The sequence below is a fragment of the Pristis pectinata genome, chromosome 32 (genome assembly GCF_009764475.1).
Source record: "Pristis pectinata isolate sPriPec2 chromosome 32, sPriPec2.1.pri, whole genome shotgun sequence".
Taxonomy (NCBI): Eukaryota; Metazoa; Chordata; class Chondrichthyes; order Rhinopristiformes; family Pristidae; genus Pristis; species Pristis pectinata.
In genome coordinates this window covers 19,667,571-19,688,343 of record NC_067436.1, presented here as the reverse complement: position 1 = coordinate 19,688,343, position 20,773 = coordinate 19,667,571, and the positions used below count along the sequence as shown (strand labels likewise).

The 20,773-nt window shown below is 40.5% G+C and overlaps 1 protein-coding gene across 11 annotated transcripts in view; it reads right to left on the bottom strand.

The window, feature by feature from the left end:
- Window positions 1–1,766: 1,766 nt before the first annotated feature.
- The window catches only part of myo9aa (myosin IXAa), a 250,140-nt gene continuing 231,133 nt past the window's right edge, over window positions 1,767–20,773 (bottom strand). For 8 of the 11 annotated variants that reach the window (XM_052042434.1, XM_052042436.1, XM_052042433.1 and 5 more), the window contains 6 exons: window positions 19,803–19,926; window positions 14,976–15,029; window positions 11,309–11,326; window positions 8,833–9,035; window positions 5,766–5,908; window positions 1,767–4,735 (listed from right to left, as the gene is read on the bottom strand). In XM_052042434.1, coding sequence (XP_051898394.1) covers window positions 4,260–4,735; window positions 5,766–5,908; window positions 8,833–9,035; window positions 11,309–11,326; window positions 14,976–15,029; window positions 19,803–19,926 — 1,018 coding nt within the window. In that variant the 3' untranslated portion in view covers window positions 1,767–4,259. The remainder of the gene's footprint in view (window positions 4,736–5,765; window positions 5,909–8,832; window positions 9,036–11,308; window positions 11,327–14,975; window positions 15,030–19,802; window positions 19,927–20,773) is intronic. The other 3 variants (XM_052042439.1, XM_052042443.1, XM_052042438.1) reach the window with 2 other exon arrangements.

The following is a 20,773-nucleotide window of genomic DNA, read 5'->3' as shown; positions in this document are numbered from 1 at the left end:
GGAGGACCAGGGGTGGATGGAGGGGGAGATCTCAGGGGGTAGCTGGAGCTGAAGATAATTGGACCTAGGACAATGTAATGGGCAAATCTTGTTGTGATATCCTACAGCTAGGATAATTGACTTTGTGCAACCTCCAATCATCTTCCTTTGTGCAAGGTTTGACTCGAGCCATTGGTGCCTTTTCCCTTCAGCACCCACTAACTTCAGTTCTACCAGTCAATTGAAGAGGGTGCAAAAAAGATTCGTGAGGATGTTACCGGAATTGAAGGGCGTGGGTTTCCCTGGAGCATAGGAGGCTGAGGGATGACCTTATAGAGGTTTATACAATCATGAGGGGCATGGATAAGGCGAATATCCAAAGTCTTTTCGCCAGGGTAAGGGAGTCCAAAACTAGAGAGCAGATGTTTAAGGTGAATGGGGAAAGAGTTAAAAGGGATCTAAGGAACAACTTTTTCCAGAGGGTGGTGAGTATATGGAATAAACTGCAGAGTGGTAGAGGTGGGTACAATTACAACATTTAAAAGGCATTTGGACTTTGATAGGAAAGGTTGAGAGGGATATGGGCCAAACGCAGGCAAATGGAACTAGCTCAGTTAGGAAACTTGCTGGCATAGACGAGTTGGACCTAAGGGCCTCTTTCAATGCTGTATAGCTCCATGGCTCTAAATGCTGCTTTGATGTCAAGAGTACTTACTCTCAACTCACCTCTAGAATTCAGCTCTTTGGTCCATCTTTGGACAGGCTGTCATTGGGTCCAAAGCTAGGTGGTACTGGCAAAACCCAAACTCAGCATCAGTGAGCTGGTTGCAGGGAGCAACAGCTGCTTGACAGAGCTGCTGGTGACACCTTCCATCAAGTTTGCTGATGACTGAGAATCGGCTAATTGGGTGGTAATTAGCTTAAATAGATTTGCTCTGTTTGTGAACATGACACACCTGGGCAATTTTCCACTTGTTAAGGAGATACCAGTGTAGTAACTGTACTGGAACAGCTTGATTAAGGCACTAATTCTGGAGTACACGTCTTCAGCATTAAGCCTGTTTGTGTTTTGCTAGAATAATTAAGGAGGAACATCTTTCATGGGTGTACGAGTTAATAACCAGAGGATACCTGGCAACAAAAATAGTAGGAAGAATGACAGGATTTATTTTTAAAATGCAGAAAATTCTAACAATCCAATATGCTAAGTCATCAGATAGAATTGTGGTTCAATTTTGACACCAGCAACTGTCTTCCAAAGTTGCAAATTCAATATCTTTGTTCAAATTTGAAAAATAGCCTCTTGGTGGTACCAGAAATCAGCCAGTATTAATTAATCTACAGCAAGGAGTCAATACCTTCAGGAGAAAAGGTGCAGAGATTATTTAAAATTAATGAAGCTTTGAACATGATCATTAAACTGTACAGTGCCATAATCTCTCTCAATAAGTATATAAAGAAAAATATTGGCTACAACTCCATAAAAAGACAGGAAAGTACTTTATTAGATCGTGGCAAATTATTAAATTAGCATACAAGTAAAACAGTAACCCAGAAACGTATTCCAAAAACCAACCCTGTAATACCAACGTATCAGCCATATTTCATTGACATATTATCTACTTTTGTTATAAACTCTGTATGACACTTTTGTTGAAATTATTTGACAGAAAGGGAACAGTGTTTTCCCCAGCTGTGTCCTTAAACATCAGATACAAGAAGCAGGCCAAGAGTCAGAGAGGCAGGGTCACGTGCTCCTGTGGTTTAAAATGCTATTACCAGGTTTAAAATGCTATTACCACTGGACTCAAAGAATGTTGCAACTGCTCCTGTTTCTCCAGTTACTCAGCACTGCTTAACCCACTCCTTCTCCGAGATGTTGAACTGGTCCAAATAATTTCCAATTAAGCATTAAGCCACAAGCCCATTTTGTGTACTTCACATCTGTGATTTGACCTACCAAAGGGGTGCAAATATTGAAGTCAGCATCCCAGGCCACAAAATAGAAAAAAAAATCTGTAAGGGTTTGTATTCCTCAGCAGTCATCATTGCAAAAAAGTATGTTTGAACATATTGGGTAAAGGCAGTATTAGATTGGGAATCAAGGTTTTCGGGGGACAGGGGAGGCAGAGAATTAACAAAAAACTGATAAACCATGCAGAATACAAGCAAAACTAGTTTATAGGTACCCGGCAAGGGTAATATATTTGCTCACACAAACAGGGATTCATCAGCTCCAGCCTGTGATCAGCTCTCCTCCTGCACCTTGTCCTGTATGAGATCTAGTTCCATTCTGTATCCCTGTTTATGTGCAAAATTGTCAAAACCAAACAATTTCATAAATACTTTTTTCTGCTGTCAGAGAGAAATATTAACTTAGATGAGTTAAACCATTCCCATTCCACAAAGCTTGCCAGAATGGCAAAGATAAACTCCCTAACTGCAGTGAGTCAGTGAGGAGATCTGAACAGAGAAGGTTTGAACCATGCAAACTCAAGGGTGTAACCACTGACTGTTTCTGACTGAATCAGAAAGATTTAGATGGGAGTGGTTTGAGTTAGCTGGCTTGTCCCTCTACCGTTGTTCAAAGTTTTTCTGGGATAAGGAGAAATTAACACATACACACATGAAGACACACACATAGAAAGAGCAAAAAGCCTTTCATTATCTACCTGTCCCCATAAGTGGGGCATAAAGGTTTCGTTTTTCTAATGCTATGTTGCATTCAGTCTTTCTGGCCCCACAGATTCGACTGTAATATCTTTCAGATTCCTCTTCTACGCACAAGAAGACAGTCAGGATGCAAGTTTTACAGCTTTTTCTTTAATAAGCTGTGGGCTATTTGTTCATGAACTTGTTCGTACACCATACACAGATATATTTAAGAAATATTAGATAAATTGCACTTTATACATAAGATGTCACCCCAATTGCTAATGTCAAAAATACAGAGTTGAAACTGTACAGAAACCTCTCATATGTTGGGATGAAGGTTACTGAACAGTTTATATGAGTACTTATTATAGAATATGACACAGGATAATATATCCTTTACAAACAGATTTCTTGAAATATACAGTTATGAGCATACTATAAGTTACAAGAAGCCCAGCATGCCCGTTCCAGTGATTGTTACATTCAGTTTTGTTCCTATTCTACTCCATAGATACTCCCTTTGGACAGGAAGCTACAATCTTATATCACAGAAATCAAAATTTTCAAAAAAAAATTCAAATAAAATGGAAGGTTAAAAACAAAAACAATTGAGTTAACAATAAGCTTTAGAAATCAGACTAAAAACTCTTCAAGTCCTCTTTGTTTTTAATACTGACAATTCAATAAAAGACTTTCTTCTGGGCTAAGTTTCAAGGACCATGTATGATATTGGCTTACCTACACTATTATCATGCATCACAGTCGATGAGCTGTAACATAACTGCACTTTTGCTCATATCCGCTGTCATGCGGACAGGTGTTGGATTTGCAAGCTCAGTGACTAGTCAGGTTGGTCCCTTTAACTCCACGCTTCCTAAATTCTACACACTCAGGGAGGAGCAGCATTACTTGACTGGTAAAGTGGTTCCTGAAACCCTGTAAAAATGTCAGACATAGGACGTATGGTTAATGCAGTTTTGTACGCAGAAATTTTGGCTTACATTTCCCAGTGGCTACTGGCTGTTTCTGAAACACTTCAAAATTTTTTATCCAACAGCAGTGCCTCAAGTTAGTGAGAAGTGCTATTGAGTCTGATTGTAAGCATCTTGTCATTTGCAATTTCTTAAATAAGCTCCCTCGATAATCTTTGACCATAAGCATTAATGGAGTGTGACTATGGGATGACAGTTTAAATCCACTTTCTTCCTTCAGTCTTCTGGAAAGTCCCCTTTTCTGGATGAAAAACACTATTTAAACAAGTGCTCCTTCAAGTACGGCCTTCCTACCACAACCCTCTGGACTGCAGATACCCTTGCTGACCCTCAAGAACAGCTGTTTGTGAATGCATCTGCAGCCCAGATCCTTCTCGGTATACCAACAGGTGCAGACATTATGTCTTCTCAGTATTTAAATAGTTAAGGCCACAGTACAAACCTTCTGGCAGGTTTTTTTTCAAATAGAGGAAACTCACTTCCCTTTGTCATTCCTTGAGGCAGTAATGCCATCTACGAGGATTGGACGTATTGCGTGTGAAGCACTGAGATAGCAGCTACCAGAAGAAGATGTGTTGGGATGGATGAAAGACCTCCACTCAATTAGGACAGAAACCTTCAAAATTCTTGGTCTCACACCATGAACTCATTTTTCCCAAATACTACCAGCTGCTGGGGAGCACCAAAGTCAGGCTCAGCAGTACACTTTTTCTCTGTGCCCGAGGCCCCGTCAGTTGTGTCTTTGGACTTCTGCGCTGAGCGCTTCATCATCTTTAGTTTTTGTTTGCCCTTTTCTGGATTGAAGGTCCCTCTGCTTGTAAACTGCGGCCTCTCTTCCTGACCTTTAGCTTCATCCCCATCTTCCCTTTGCTCAGTGCTGTTAGCGACATTGTGTGAGCGGTAAAATGCTGGCGATGGTGATTTTGAGCGGAAACGGAATCGCTTTCCTCCTTGAGGTAAACAAGACAATGATTGTGACACTGTGGGTGAAGAATGAATAGCTGATTCAGCTGATGCAACAGAGTCCGTTTTCTTCCTCTGTGGCCTCCTCGACCTTCTCGCTGCTTCAGATCGGGGCTGACCAATGGAACTTATAACTGAACTTCTTTCTGTTCGTGAACAATAAAAACAGATATTGGAATGAGCAAATTCTCCATTGGATTGATTCTACTCTAATGTTGATGCTGATAAAAGCTGCCTCATTTAATCTCATAATAACTTAATCCACAAATATTTTAATGAGACTTAAATCAAACTTCAGATGGATCTTAAAATTAACATCCACAAGCCAGTTTTCCAAGGACTTGAAGGCAAGAAAGAAGAGACTGGTCAAACCAACTGAATGCCTTTCCTGCACTGCCTCAAGTAGTCCACCCTCCCAAACAGCTGATCCCCATGCTCCCCAAATCCACACTCTCTTTAATCAGACTGTCATCATCTATCCATCACCCTCTCTTTCCTGCCTCTGCAGTAAATGAAAATTTTTAAAAAACTGCAGATGCTGGAAATCCAAAATAAAAACAGAAAACTTAGCAGGTCAGACAACTTCTGTAGAAAGAGAAACAGCAAACATTTCTGGTCGAACACCCTTTGTCAGACTAAGGGTCTCCAACCTGAAGTTTTCCCTTTCTACAGATGCTGCCTGACCTGCTGAAGCTTTCCAGCATCTTCTGTTTTTAATCCAGGCCTCTGCATCTGCTAACCACCCACCTTCCCCACTCTGCCCCCGGGTACTGAGGATTGCTGCATGCATTCACTCCCCAGTCCAAATCTACATCATCATCCTTCTGGCCAGCAAGATATCCATGGCATCCATCACACAACTCCCAACCCTGGCTCATCCACACCAACCCCATCTCCTACCAGCCGAATCCTTCTGGACCATCAGCTACCCACAGAGGCACAACGCCTCCTCTTGTCCCCTCCAAACTACATTACTTCTTTGCATCCACACTGCTTCATGACTGCAACACACCCTGCTGGCTTTTACACCTGCCCCTCTCAGCTGATCAGTTCCCAGCCAGGAAATACATTCTGAGGATTTAAATCTGGCAACAACTTCGTCACCTTTTCACTGGAATTATCTGAACTGCTAACAAGCTGCATCATTTTGAGAGTAAATGTCCTCAGAACAGTTACCCGAACGTTCCGATAATGCTCCCTCGGAGTCCATATTTAAGTTTTCAAAGCTGTCAGCAGTTCCAATGGAGGCTTCTGACTCGAGGGTTTCGTCATCCGAGGCTCGTGGCTCCAGAGCAAGCATTTCAAACGTCAGCTCATCCCTAAAGCAAAGTATAATTTGTAAAATCGTGAGCTATCTACCCAGACAATGAGATGTGTACGAAAATAAAATGTTCTTCCCAGCTTTAAGTCTGATTGCTTTATTATACATGCCTTCTCAACTGCTGGGTTAATAAAGAAGATATACAGCATCCCAAATTATAATGGTTGGCTGCCTGCTACTGAGGAATAATATCTTGATAACGAGAACAACGGTCAATTCAATATGATCGATTACAACTATTCCCATCAGTACTAAAAGAATCATGGCTTGCAGCCCAACTACATCATTCTGCTGTGTTCTATTTTTGTAACCAGCCTCAGCGCACAACAGCTAATCAGTACTCCACACAATCAGAATGCCCACTGCATAAGCAAACCAGCTAGCATCATGACATATGCTAAATAAAAACATGTTAACATGCTAACTACTAAACTATTAACCTTGGAGGGCATTCAGCAAAAATGTTTCAACAAAGGATTCACCTATTCAAAGAAGAGATTATTTACCAGAACCAAGCAGAGGGTTCACACTAAGAATATTTCTTTTGGGCTTTAAATATGATAATGCATACAACTTCTCACCTGCCAGACTGAGTTGCAAAAGCCCAATTTAGGATAATTGTCTGCCTGCTACCAAGGATTTTTTGCCTTGATTTAGAAGTGAGGCCACCCTCGTACAAACTGCAGAAAGGAGTTTAGCTGAAAGAAATGGAAATTAGGAAGAATGGAACTTCTACCATATTTTTTAATGGCATAGGAGGCAGCCACTTGGCCCATCGAGTCTCTGCTGGCTCAGAGCAATTCCATTCCTGCACTAATTTCCCTGCAACCTATTTTCCCCATGTACCTTACAATTCAGCCAGCTACACTGGGTGCAGTTTACAGTGACCAATTAAGTGTCCTGCACACACATCATTGGAATATGGGAGGAAAGTGTAGCACCTGGGGTAAATCCATGCACTCACAGGGAGAATGTGCAATCACCACACAGACAGCACAATAGATCAGGATCAAACCCAGGTGGCACAGCTGTGAGGCAACAGCTGGACTAGCTGTGCCACTCTGCCAGCCTTCTGAACTTCTGAAGATTCCATAACACAAAGCAATCTCTGGTTGCTGCACTCAGGAACAGAACAGTGTGTGCTGACACTCTTGTATGTAATGCCATGTATTAACTAAGATTTATTAATAAAACTTCAAAAATTACTAGAGCCAAAACCACTGAACCTGACCGATTTCCTAGTTTAAATCTGAGGACACAAAGAGTATCCTGGAATTGTCGTAGCTCAGTAAGTTGCCAGTTGGACTATAGGATCCCCATTGGCATTTCTGGTGGTTTGAGAGTTCCAGAATTTAGACCAGTGGCAAATGTTAATTTTTGTCCAAGTTGGACATCTGAGGGGATCCTGCAAGTGGTAGTGTTTCCATTTGCCTGCTGGCCATGTCCTTCTTCGTGGTAGAAATCATGGGTCTGTGAGGTGCATTCAGAACACAGAATGTTGTGTCGACCTTTAAACCTCGCCTAAGACGATCTAACCCCTTCCTCCCACATATCCCTCCATATGCTTTTAAATTCCTCCATATGCTTATCCAGTTATCACTTGAATTTGACCAACATACCTGCCTCCACCATCACCCCAGGCAGCGCATTCCATGCCCCAACCACTCTCTGGGTAAAAAACCTTCCTCTGATATCTCCCTTGAACTTCCCACCCATTACTTTAAAGCCATGCCCTCTTGTATTGAGCATCGGTGCCCTGGGAAAGAGGTGCTGGCTGTCCACTCTATCTATTCCTCTTAATATTTTGTACACCTCTATCATATCTCCTCTCATCCTCCTTCTCTCCAAACAGTAAAGCCCTAGCTCCCTTAGTCTCTCCTCATAAAGCATACTCTCTAAACCAGGCAGCATCCTGGTAAATCTTCTCTGCATCCTTTCCAACACTTCCACATCCTTCCTATAATGAGGCAACCAGCTGCAGAGTATTTTGTAGAAAGTACATTCTGTGATCTCAGTGCACTGAGATGGAGGGAATGGACGTTATGAGCGGTGGATGGAATGCCAGTTGTGCAGGCTGTTCATCCTGATGGCCTGAGCTTCTGGACTGTGGTTGGAGCTGCATTCATCCAAATGAAGAGTATTCCATCAGATTAACCTGTTCATTGAAGGTGGTGGAAAAGGTTCAGTATCTGGAGACAAGTCACACATTGCAGGTTATCCAACCTCTGACTTGCTCTCAAAGCCACAATGTTTATGTGACCTTCTGGTCAATGGTGACCCCCAACTATTTTTAGGATTGGGGACTCATCAATGTTAATGTCTCTGAATGTTGAGGGTAGGTGGTTAGATTCTCTCTTGTTGAGGACAATTAACGTGTGGCAAATGTTACCTGCCACTTATCAGCCCATGCCCGAATGCCCTGCTGTATGCAAGCAGAGACTGTTTCATTTCCTGAGTTGTGAATGGAATTGAACATTGTACAATAATCTGTACAAAGGGATCATTGTACAATAATCCCCTATGATGGAACATCACTGATGATGTAGTTGAAGAAAGTTAGACTTAGGAATACACATCAGAAGAAAAAACATGGTCTCAGCACTGAACTTTGAGAAACACTGTTTGTCATTCTTCAGTCCAAAAAACAGCTGATTAACTCAAATCTCTGCTTTAAGTCTTGAGGTTGCACTAGTCCCTTTATTCCATGGGCCTCAATTTTGCCAACCACTCTTCTGTGGGACTTTGGCCAATACCTTCTGAAAATCGATATGGACAACATTTATTGCATTCACTTTCTTCATCAACATTGTTATTTAATCAAAATATTGTACCGCCTCGCTACTTGAACTCTGCCCACAGCTCAATAGCCTCTCGGCTTAGCCTAGCACCTGTCATATACTCTTAATACTTTGCGCCCCTTACTTTTCTTTTTGTAGAGTCTCTATTTGTTCGGTTAATGCTCTCTCCTCTTGCTGCATGGCCGCTTTCTGTTGCTCTGTCAAATCCACATCAATTGACTCATCAGCACTTGCTATTTCTTCGGGAACATCCGTGACTGATAGCAATCGCATTGCTACTGGAGAACTGGGGCTGTTGTGATTGGAGCGGCGAAGACGACCTTTTCCCTGTAAAAGTTACATGAACAACTCAGTCAAAATATGAAAGGAGTTAAAACACAAAGTGCATTCAATCAAGTGAAAAATTGGACATTAACTGTCAAAGCCACAAAATTCACCTCTTCTGGCTTATTGTGATGCAATTTTAATGTTGAAAAAATCATAGCAAAGGGTCAAGATTATAATACAGATGTCATCAAGGTAAGCGTAGGAAAGTTTCAGTGTCTATCCTATGAGTATTTGAACTGCATAGACCTGAAAGATTTAAAATTCAGTCTGTGTTGGTTGAGCTGATCTTGCAGGGTTCCTGCTCATAACTACGTTCCATTGGTCACTGCTTGAAGCATACGTGAACAATGGGTGAAGTTTGGACTGCTGTACCCACTCCCTAACAGTTAAATAGCTCGCAGATAAGACTCAAAGGATGTACTGGTATGAAGGCTACACCTCAGTGAGGAATCTAATCTCATACATGAACAAATAATAAATGAAAAATAAACAAAGGGAAAATAAACCAAAAAGCTGTCAACAAGCTCATTTTTTTTTAAAGTCTGCAATCTATACATAAGGTAAATCAAGTATTCCTCCTTTCATAATCACCTCAAACTACACATTCTCACTATTCTTGCAAAGCAGATATTGACTGGCTGTGCAGCAATTCTGCAGCCACCTGAAATTCCAGATGACAAAAAAAAGCTATCAAAAGCTTCTAGATTCGGCTAAGGACACAGAACAATTATTTCAGAATGGGTAGCTTCGAGCACACAAATACACAAGTTTTCTTTCGAATCTTAAACTTCTTGGCAAATGGGTTTGCTCCTCAATCTCTGATGTACTTTGATTAGCTCTCTCCTTTTACAATTAGTCTGATAGCTACACTCTCTAACTATAGTAAACTATCATAACTGTCAAAGTCCAAACAATACTGAACTGCCGTGAAGCACTTAAATCTTCTTTCTCCTTGCCACGGAAGACACCTTATTGTTCTACAATGAAAAGCAGCAAAGTATAGAGAGCACATTGATCTGCCTCAAATAGCTGAATGACCTGCCAGGCAGAATGCAATGTTCAACAAGTCTTTTTAGTATTACAATTTGTAAAGTGAACTGTATTAAAATATATTCCTTCCAAAACTGTTACATATTACAATGACCAAAAGATCTGACTTTCATTCAGAAAGTTGAGTGACATGCTTCTGGTTTGTTCCATCTGAATGCAGAGAAATTCGGCAAAATGCTGCAGATACACGATGTTCCCATGTTTTTCAGCTGAGGATTGGCAGTGAACCACTGTTGTGGACAACATGATCACCACAACAGGGTATCTATTTTCCCAAGGTCTTGAATCAGGACTGAGAGAATGAGATTTCCAACCTAATCTGAAGATCATGGAAACATTTTTTAATTCCTATTCAATTCTCCAACAGCTTAGTGCCAATCACAGATACATAAAGAAAAACAACAGCATGAGACAGACACACATACAGATGACAAATCTGAATACATAAGAACCAAACCCAGCCTGCTCCCACTCCAGCAAGTAGCCCAAGTAGCCTGTTTCTCATCAATTCCTTGCTTTGAGGAAACAGGAATTAATGCATTAATTAATGTTGACTGATATATAAAAAATTATTGTAGCACAGAAGACCAGTCACCCCCACAGGGCCGGGAATGTTGTGAATTGCAGATAATGGCCATCAGCTCTCATTTCTATGTATCTGTCCATTTAATAACTGACTTTGCATTTAATTGTGTGGTGCAACAGACTAGTTCATCGGCTTGTCAGGCTCTTGACAATGCACTCAATTCCAGCTCCACTGGAATTAAATCCTCTTTTGGATTTAAGGGCCGATATGAAATGACCACATCTCACTCCAGTTTCAATGCTTATTGGCAAAGTTAAAGAATACACCTAACTTGGTCATTAACTGGAAGTCTGAAGTCAACATCACTGTTGCTCACACAACCTGTACCCATGGGGAATGCTGGGCCAAACCATATTGAACCATGGAAGGGTATTACAATTAATGTAAAGCTGTGATTGGATGAACATCAAAAGCATAAAATAAAACTTGCAACCAAATGTGCAAACTAAATCATAAAGGAGTAGGAAATAGTTTGAGAATTGTTTTGTTCAATATTCCAGATTTTGTTGCATTTTATGACATTTGATGGTATCTCCCATGCGCTGGCATAGTTGCAGTGCTGGTGCTACCATTTTGAAGAGCCATCACCAGGAGAAGGATATCACCACAAGCACATAAAACAGACAAACTAAATTACCTTTTTACCACCATTCGGCTGCATGAGCAACAAAGAGAAAACATGAAAAGTTTCAGTGACTCTTACCAAACTTATTTCCAGAAAGATAAAGCAATTTGTGAAATGGCATAGATTAGGTGTAGGCCAAGATGGTTCAGTGCTACCTTTAAGCAATTTAATTGCACAAATCTCTTATTTTATAAATATTATTATAATGGTAGTCATTTACATTGCTACTGCTTAATTGCACACCTGTGTGGCATCATGTAGGTCGCCAGTTTTTAAAGACTGCTGCAGATACAATGCTTCAATATCATGCAATTTGAAGGAGCACACGAGGCTGGCCATGATACAAGGCAGTCTGATATTTAAACAATCACATACATACTACTCTTGCAATATAAAATAAAAGTGATGTTTAAATGAAAAACACACCAATCTCCTGAGCTTCACACTATCAATTTGCAGAATTAAGTTTCAGGAGCAAAAGTTAATGCTGCAACTTGACACACATTTCTGAAATGCACATCTAAGATCACTTTCATTTCTGGAAATCTACAGTTTTATCTTAATGCATTAATGAATGAAGATCATACCACAAAACCCAATTGCCTAGTTCAAAGGCGAGTAAGAATTCATCTTACAGCAAAAATGACAATAACCTATTGATCTTTGCCTTGGATATAGTCAATGATTGCGAATCCACAACCAAGGTCAAGAATTCCAAAAATTTGCAATCATCTGTGAAGAAATTTCTCACCTTGGTCTATAAGGCCAACCCCTTTCCTGAGATAATAACTAATGTAATACTCAGTACTGAAAATGAGAAAATGAACCAGAAACATTTTATTCAGACTCTCAACAATGCTAATGTAAAGAAATTTGCCAGAAAAACAAACCTTTCAACAAAGATGTTAAAATTGATAAAAAAAAGTTTACTGAAATGAATTAATAGCCCATGGATCCTGAGTAAATCAGACAGAACTGTTTTAGCAACAGCTCTTTCTTTATTGGTTTTCTTTTATACTATCACTTCTGATATTTTACCTGAAAGTTTTGTACAGTCATTACCAAGTAAATGTGCCAAGACAGGTAGCTTGAAGACCTAAGTTTTATTCATTTGTGACACTGGTAACAGCACTTTGCTGCTGTAATGTACAGATCTAGGTAAATGTTAACCTAATAGATACCTTTCAAGCAGATGTCACAGATCACAAACAGAATGTGGAACATGGGCAAAGTTTCCATCTCAGTATCACAGGGATAAGAAAAAATGTAACTACTTTCCCCAGCAGCTCCCACCCCAATCTGCTTCCCAAGTGATCAGCTAACACAAGAACAAACATTGAAACCCAATGTCTTACTGGTCTGTAGAGTACGGTTTCCTAAACCCTTGGTGAATAGGTCAGGGAGAGTACTGTCAAACCTGATTACTTTTTTTTTGAGTGTTTTAAATTCATAGAACATTTCATTTTTACTAAGCCATTAACTGCAAGTATATTTCAATATTATAAACTCAATTTATGCCTGAATTGTTCTGAAAACACCATTGCATATTTATTCCATGGCAATACCCAAATTGCCGAGGTGGTGGTGGTCAGCCACCACTTTGAACCGAAGTGGTCCTTCAGGTGAAGGTACTCTCAAATGGGTCGGGCAGGGATTTCCAGAACCTAAACGCAACAATGATGAAGAAACAGCACAATATTTCCGTGTCAGGATGGTGTGTGACTTGGAGAACCAGAGGTGATTGGGCCCTTGACCCTGATTGGTCTTGTCCTTCCATCTGTTGCAAATGTAGGCTTGAAAGTGCAAAAGTGCCTTGTTACTTGGCCTCAGTACCAAATGCAGAGAGCATACTTTAAAGCTGTGGTGTGTTTGGGATGGAGAGAGCGAGCAAGCACTGAAAGGGATGGAGAGAGCGAGCAAGCACTTAGAGAGGAGGGGAGGAGCAAGCAATCACTTAGAGTAGGGGGAAGGAGCAAGCAAGTATTTGGTGGAGAAAGCATGCATTTAGAGTGGTGAATGGGATGATTTTGAATGGGATGAATCCATTTGTATTGAGCTTGACTGCTGTTGGAGCGATGCTTATCCAAGTATTCTATAATAATTCTAATGTATCTCAATGGTAAATAGATTTAATGGAGTCAAAATAACCTGCCCAGTCTCAATATTAGCTTGCTAGCCTACGCAAGTTTTTGGTCAATAGTGATCATTCCCAGATGGCACTTTCTTTTTTTTAAAAAGAGAATCATTGCCCCATGTCACTTTTACTTGGCACTTGTTAACACAAACATGAACGTTGCCTTGGTCTTGTGGCTTGGGCTGCTTTATTACTTGAGGAGCTGTGTATGGAACTAAATATTACCTCATTATGGAGGGACCGTCATGAACAAAGCATCTGATCAAACTCTGCCTTGAAGCAAGGGTAGTCACTGTCACCTTTTCAGCTCTTCTGTCCATGTTCAGTACATGGCAGCAATGAAGTTTGGGGCCAAATGGTCTTGATGAAACCGAAACTAAGCATCATTGAGTAGATATCACTTAATATCTCTGTTAACAACACCTTCCATCTCTTTGCTGATGATTGATTGTAGACCAACAGGGCAGTAATTAACTGGAGTGGATTTATCTTACTTTTTGTAGACAGGACATATACAAGTATGTAAAGGCATATGGCAGTGTTGCAAATGCACTGAAACAGCTGGGGTAGATGCTAGTCAGGTGGACAGGTCTTCAGCACCACAGCCAGATATTGAAAGGTCAGAAAGCCTTTGCTGAACATTGTGTTTCAGCCGTTTCCTGATAACATATGGCGCAAATCAAATAAGCTAAAGATGGGTTATAGTGGCGGTGGGGACTTGAGAAGCCAAAAATGGATCATCCACTCAGTTGTTTGCAAATCCTTCAGCCTTGTCTTCGGCTCATCATTTAAGCAAGACTATATAGAGACTAAGTGCGCTGATAGCCACCCTGATTCTTATTAAGTTGTACTAACTCCATTTAGGTTCTACTTAATACAGAGCACAGGAAAATAGTTAACTTCATCTGGTACCAACAAAGACCATCCAAGGTGTGGTGAATTTAGCGGTCTTGGAAAATATCAGATGTACAAAAACGAGGGCAGAAATGTAGCAGTTGATGAATCCATGGCAAGAAAGGATGTATATGTCCAAATACTTTGCAAGTGCTCTAGAAATTTTTCTGAAGAGACTAATTTCATTGAAGTATAATACATTTCCCTGAAGAATTTTGCTATTTGATCCAATTTGAACAAAATATGAAGTCCTGATTATTGATCACTGCAGACAATGGTGACCATTAGATAAAGATCAGCTGGGCTCCAGATTGAAACAATTTTGAAAAGTAATCCACCTGAGTGAACCTTTTTTATTCAGACACTTCCAATTTTTCAGTGGCTTTTCACTAGCAACTCAACACAAGTTAATATTATTAACCCCTCACACAACACGACCTTCATATCAGAACCAAAGTCCAACAGTCAAATACAACAACCAACAGAAGCAAATAATGTAGGCAACTATAAGTGAACAAAAACCAGTGGACACAACTTCATTCTGTTCCAAGACAACACACATCTGGATCATTTCCTTGGCTTGGGATAGACGATCAAGTGATGAATGGGATCATGGAGAGGAATTGATGACATGGAGGGAGGATTACCTACCGGAATCGAACTGCGATTCATGCTCATGAATCTAACCGCTATTATAACTGGTTTCTATAGTAGAAAGAACATGAAAAGTAGAGGATCAGGTTAGTTTGACCATGCAATCAATAGGAACATACAGATTAAAGGAAAATGAATGTTTATTGTTGTGGGTCAGTAAACAGTATTCCCTCTTCTTTCCACCCCTCTCCTTCTCTACAACTTAAAACACACTTATTTTCACATTTTTCCAGTTCTAAGAAAAGGTCTTTGACCTGGAGTGTCAGCTCTGTTTTACTCTCTCCATTAATGCTGACTGACATGCTGAGTGCTTCCAGTGCTTTTCTGTTGTTTAAAATTCAAATACCTAGCCGTTCCATAAATTGCAAGTAACTTTCACTTTTTATCGTTTCCCATCCCCACTTATTTTCCTCTTTCACTTTAATAAAGGCAACATCAGTTGAATTGAAAGTCTAAACTCCATTAGCTCAACCAAATGAAAATATTTATGATGCTGGAGGAATTCAGCAGGCCAGGCAGCATCCGTGGAGAAAAGCAGGCGGTCAATGTTTTGGGTCAGGACCCTTCTTCAGGACTGAAGGTAGGAAAAGGGGAAGACCAATATATAGGGGGGCAAAACAGAGCAGTGACAGGTGGACAAAAGAGGGGAGGCGAGGTGGGCACGAGGTAGTGATAGGTAGATGTGGGTAAGAGATCGTGATAGACAGGTGTGGAAGAGGAGGGGAGAGCAGATCCACCAGGGGATGGGTCAAAGGTAAGAAAAAAAGGGTAGAAAAAGAGAAGAGGCTAGGAAAGGGAAGAAAAGAAGAGGCATGGTTGGGGGTGTGTGGGGATTGAGGGGATTACTTAAAGCGGGAGAATTCAATGTTCATGCCGTTAAGCTGCAAGGTTCCAAGATGGAAGATGAGGTGCTGTTCCTCCAGTTTGTGCTTGGACTCTGGCAGGGGACTGACATATCGGTGATGGAGTTGGGGGGGGGGGGGGGGGGGGGGGGAGTTGAAGAGACTGGCAATGGGGAGATGCAGGTCGCGGTTATGGATGGAGCTCAGGGGTTCTGCGAAATGGTCACCAAGTCTGTGTTTGGTCTCGTCATTTTCCATCTTGAAACCCTGCAACCTAATGGCATGAACATTGAATTCTCCCACTTTAAGTAATCCCCTCAACACACCACTCCCCCCCCCCCCAATCATGCCTCTTCTTTTATTCCCTTTCCAAGCCTCTCTCTCTTTTTTCTACCCTTTTTTCCTCTTTACCTTCGACCCATCCCCCAGTGGATCTGCTCTCCCCTCCTCCCCCGCACCTGCCTATCACTATCTCTTACCTGCATCTACCCATCACCACCTTGTGTCCACCCCACCTCCCCTCTTTTGTCTACCTATCACTGCTCTGTTTCTCTCCCCTATATATTAGGCGTCCCCTCTTTTCCTATCTTCAGTCCTGAAAAAGGGTCCTGACCCAAAACTTTTCTCCACGGATGCTGCCTGGCCTGCTGAGTTCCTCCAGCATCATGGTGTTTTTCATCTAGATATTCCAGCATCTGCAGTCCTTTGCTTCTCAAATGAAAATATCCAAGTATTGAAACAGCTCGTTACAATCAATAGGCCCCCTTAACTCTGCTTCATCGATATTCATGTGTACATTAATCAACAGGAGTCACTGGGCAGATTCCAAGAGTGGAAGCTCACAATGATTTGAAACATACATTACCCAGAAATGCTGAAGGTAATTAGAGCTTCCCAAATTCCATTTCACCTGAGATCAACTCATACACAGACCAGGGACTGTTTGTCAGAATCTCTTACACACCAAGGTGCTGGGGGACTTAAAGTATATTATTAAATTTAAAACCTCTTTGGTTTACTACTGTACTTTCTTTCCAAAAGAATTACCATTGCTAGACATTGGTATGTTTTACAAACAATCAACTCTCCCAAGATTAGGTACACCTTACAATGTAAACGACTATCACAGAGACACACAGATTAACAAGTAATATGCAAAATAGGACTGTGATGTAACGGGTGATTTCATACAATTGAAAGAGATTTGGCAGAAAAAGAACCAGCATCAACAAGACACATGGATAGCGTGATTCCACCATCAGAACAAGACACTGATTATTACATAATACAGAACAGACGAGATTGAATATCTGGGTCAACAAAAAAACGTTCACTTTGCTGCACACATGGGCAAATGAGCCTCACTTTGCAATCCCAAAATCAGATGAACTGGGATATTTAAATAAAGAAAACTGTGCATACACGTCACATCAAAAATGAATAAGGACCAAAATGTGAAAATACACTTACAACATTTGTGAATGCGATGATACTTCTTACACTTGCACAACCTTCATACCTGCACTTAGCTCAGTCTCACACACAAGTGATCAAATTCTAAGCTTGAAACTACATGGAACGCTCACTTTTCAATCAGCTTTGCAGAAGTTTTGACCAGACCAGTTGGAAACAAATGGACTGGTTGTGCTAACACATACAGGAAGGTAAAAGACCCATTTGATCTTATAGCACAAAGAGAAGTCAAAATAGCCAAAGAGAATTTCAAGAAATGCTTCTTTGAGGGTGGATTTCTTGATCTTCTTTGGATTGCTTCTGCATTTTGAGAGGATGCTTTTAGAAGAGGCATCACTGAAAATTCTTTTGCTTTTCTGCCATAAGTGTAGTTTCTGCTATCTTGAAAATTTCCATTATCAAATAAAAAAAGGTAGCTGACAGGTGTCTAAAATCAAAGATTACAGATACAGCATAGAGATGCCTAGGGGTACAGGTACAAAATTTCCTGAACAGGTAGACAGGATGGTGAAGAAAGCTTCTGGCAAACTTTCCTTCATCAATCACAGCATTGAGTACAGGAGCCAGGACATCATATTGCAACTGCACAAGTCGTTAGTGAGACCACACTTGACTATTGTGTGACCACCTACAGGAAAGATGTCATTAAGCTGGAAAAGGTACAGAAAAGATTCTCAAGGATGTTAGTAGGATTGGAGGGCTTGAATTCTAGGGTAAGGCTGGATAGGCTGGGACTTTTCCCTGGAGCACAGAAGGCTGAGGGGTGACCTAATAGAGGTACATAAAATCATGAGGGGCATAGATAAGGTGGATATTCACATTTTTTTCTTTCATGGGGAGGGCATAGGTTTAAGGTGAGAGGAAAGATTTAAAGGGGACCAAAGGGCTACTTTTTTTTTTACACAGAGGGTGGTGGGTATTTGGAACAAGCTACCAGAGGAAGGTGTAGAGGTGGGTACAATTACAATGTCTGAAAGACATTTGGACAGGTAAATGGATAGAAAAGACTTAGAGGGAATGGGCCAAACACAGACAAATAGGATTAGCTTGGATGGACATATTGGATGAGTTGGGCTGAAGGGCCTGTTTCCATGCTGTATAACTCTGACATGGTAAAATCAAGGGATGAACAATAAAGTTGCCAATTTAAAAAAATTAAGGAAAGCAGAACCAATGTTGGATGGAACTTTGATTCAATTATCCAAGCGTGATGGAATTAAGGACTCTTGTCCAGTAAAGACTGTGCATAACATTACCCACAGCCTTGTAAAATTTGAATACATTTTTACATCAAGAAAAAACTGCACAAGTTTCTTCACAACAGGTGATATGTCAAGACTGAAAATTATGAGGGTTATGGGTAAGGTAGACTGTTCTGCCCCATATCAGAAGTAGATAAAACTTGAGGACATAGGTTTAGGGTGGGGGGGGTGAGATTTAGAGGGGACCTTCTTCACCTAGGGAATGATAAGAACCTGGAATGCATTGCTTGACAAAGTGTTTGAAGCTTAGAATCAGATTATCACTGACTCATAAAGTGTGAAATGTGCTGGATCGCTGACAGCATTTAAGAAGTGTTTAGATGAGCACTTGTATCACTTAGGCATAGAAGGCTATGGACCAAGTGCTGGGCAATGGGATGAATATGACGCGTATAAAATGGCCTGTTTTCATGCTGTGTGATTCTATGATCTTGTGGACCTGACAGATAGACTATTCCCGAACAGGAGGCTCTCCAGAGCATTTTCCAATGTGACAACACTGTTTACTTTCATTTCGAAACTAAGCACACCATAACTAGCCAGTTAAATATTGCATATTGAGAGTGCAGGCTGGAATTCCCAAATTCCTGTAATTATACAAAGTTGCTAAGCGGTTCGAGAAATTCCCTAACCGTTCTGCAAACAATGCATGCCATGCTGAATTTATATTCCAAATGATATCAAACCCAACTGAAGTGAGTTTGTACTGCTCTGCAAAAGTGAAATTGAGACTTAATCCTAGATTGCAACATATTATTTGCAAATGCAGCTAGAGAGACATTTTACATTAACTTCAGGATCACAGAGTAGCAATTACTCTCCACCAACTACACTCTTCCCAAACTCACAATGAAAACTCAAATATAAACCTCTGGGAGACTACATGGGAGACTAAACTGGGAAGTCATGCAATCTTTGTTGACCTTAAACATAACAAATAATTTACATGAACAGCCAAAATTGTACTTCAAACTCATAGAGCAGTGAGCATACACATGAATGCTGAATCAACACCATGGTGGAAAGCAACAGAGACTGGTGTTCAAAGAGACAAAATGAAAACAAATTGAGTAACCAATGTTGCAGACAAGGTGAATACATGAGATTTCAAAAAGTACTGGGATTCTTAGCAAATGCAAACTTTTGTTACATTTCATGGAAGAAAGGTCTCCATTTAATGCAGTAAGAACAAGAAACAACATTGCAGTATCATAGACCTAAATAAAATTCAGGTTAAAACATCTTACTATTGAGTGTCGGATGAGTGACAGTCTATTCTTGGCTTTGTTCTCTGCAAACTCCAGGCTGCTGATGTCCTTCAGGCGTGCTCGGTACTTGTTCATTTGCTCCATAATAATCAGTTCCACGCACCTGTAAAGAAGATTAATGTGTGGTTGAAAGCATATGTTTAAAGCATCTCTCATCAAGGAAGAGCAGAACTTTCAGGAACTGGGAAATAACATCAATTCCATTCCAGTTATTCATATTATCTATTCTTGATTTCATCACCTCCTCAAACTCTTACTCTTGCTCCAGAAATACAATTAACTGATTTAAGCAGTCATACTGTCTTATTCACAGCAACCCCACCTCCCACCCCCACACTCCCAGCATAAATCCGTAACTCAATATTTGCATGCAACAGTCCTGCTCTTCTTGATTTATTCCTAAATTAGTTTTCAAACTTGTATCCTCAATATTTGAGCTTTTCATAACTGCAAACGTTTGTGAATTAAATTTTATCAATTCACTTAGAATTCAGTAAAAATAAAGGACCAAGAGTTTGATTTAGGTGTCAAGAAGAAAGTATGAGAGCAACCTTGCAAACGACATGAAAGCAGACTGTGAAACCTAGAAATATGTTAAAAGAAAAAGACCAGTGAAGACAAAATGAGGTCCTATGTAATCAGAAACAGGAGTAGTGAATTGGGAAATAAAAAAATCACATAGCAATTAAACAAATACTCAAGTTCTAGCTTCACAGAGGAGGAGACAGTTAAGTTCCCAAAAATGTTGGGGTACAAAATCAAATGAAAGGAGGAATTAAAGGACAATTAATATTAGTAAAAAGAGCAGTGCTGGAGGAATAAGTGGACTGAAAGTTGACAAATCCCAAGGGCATGATGGTCTGCAATCCACAGTACAACAAATAGTGGACTGGATATATTGGTTGCCATCAACCATAATCCTGCAGATTGTGGAATGGTTCCTACAGATT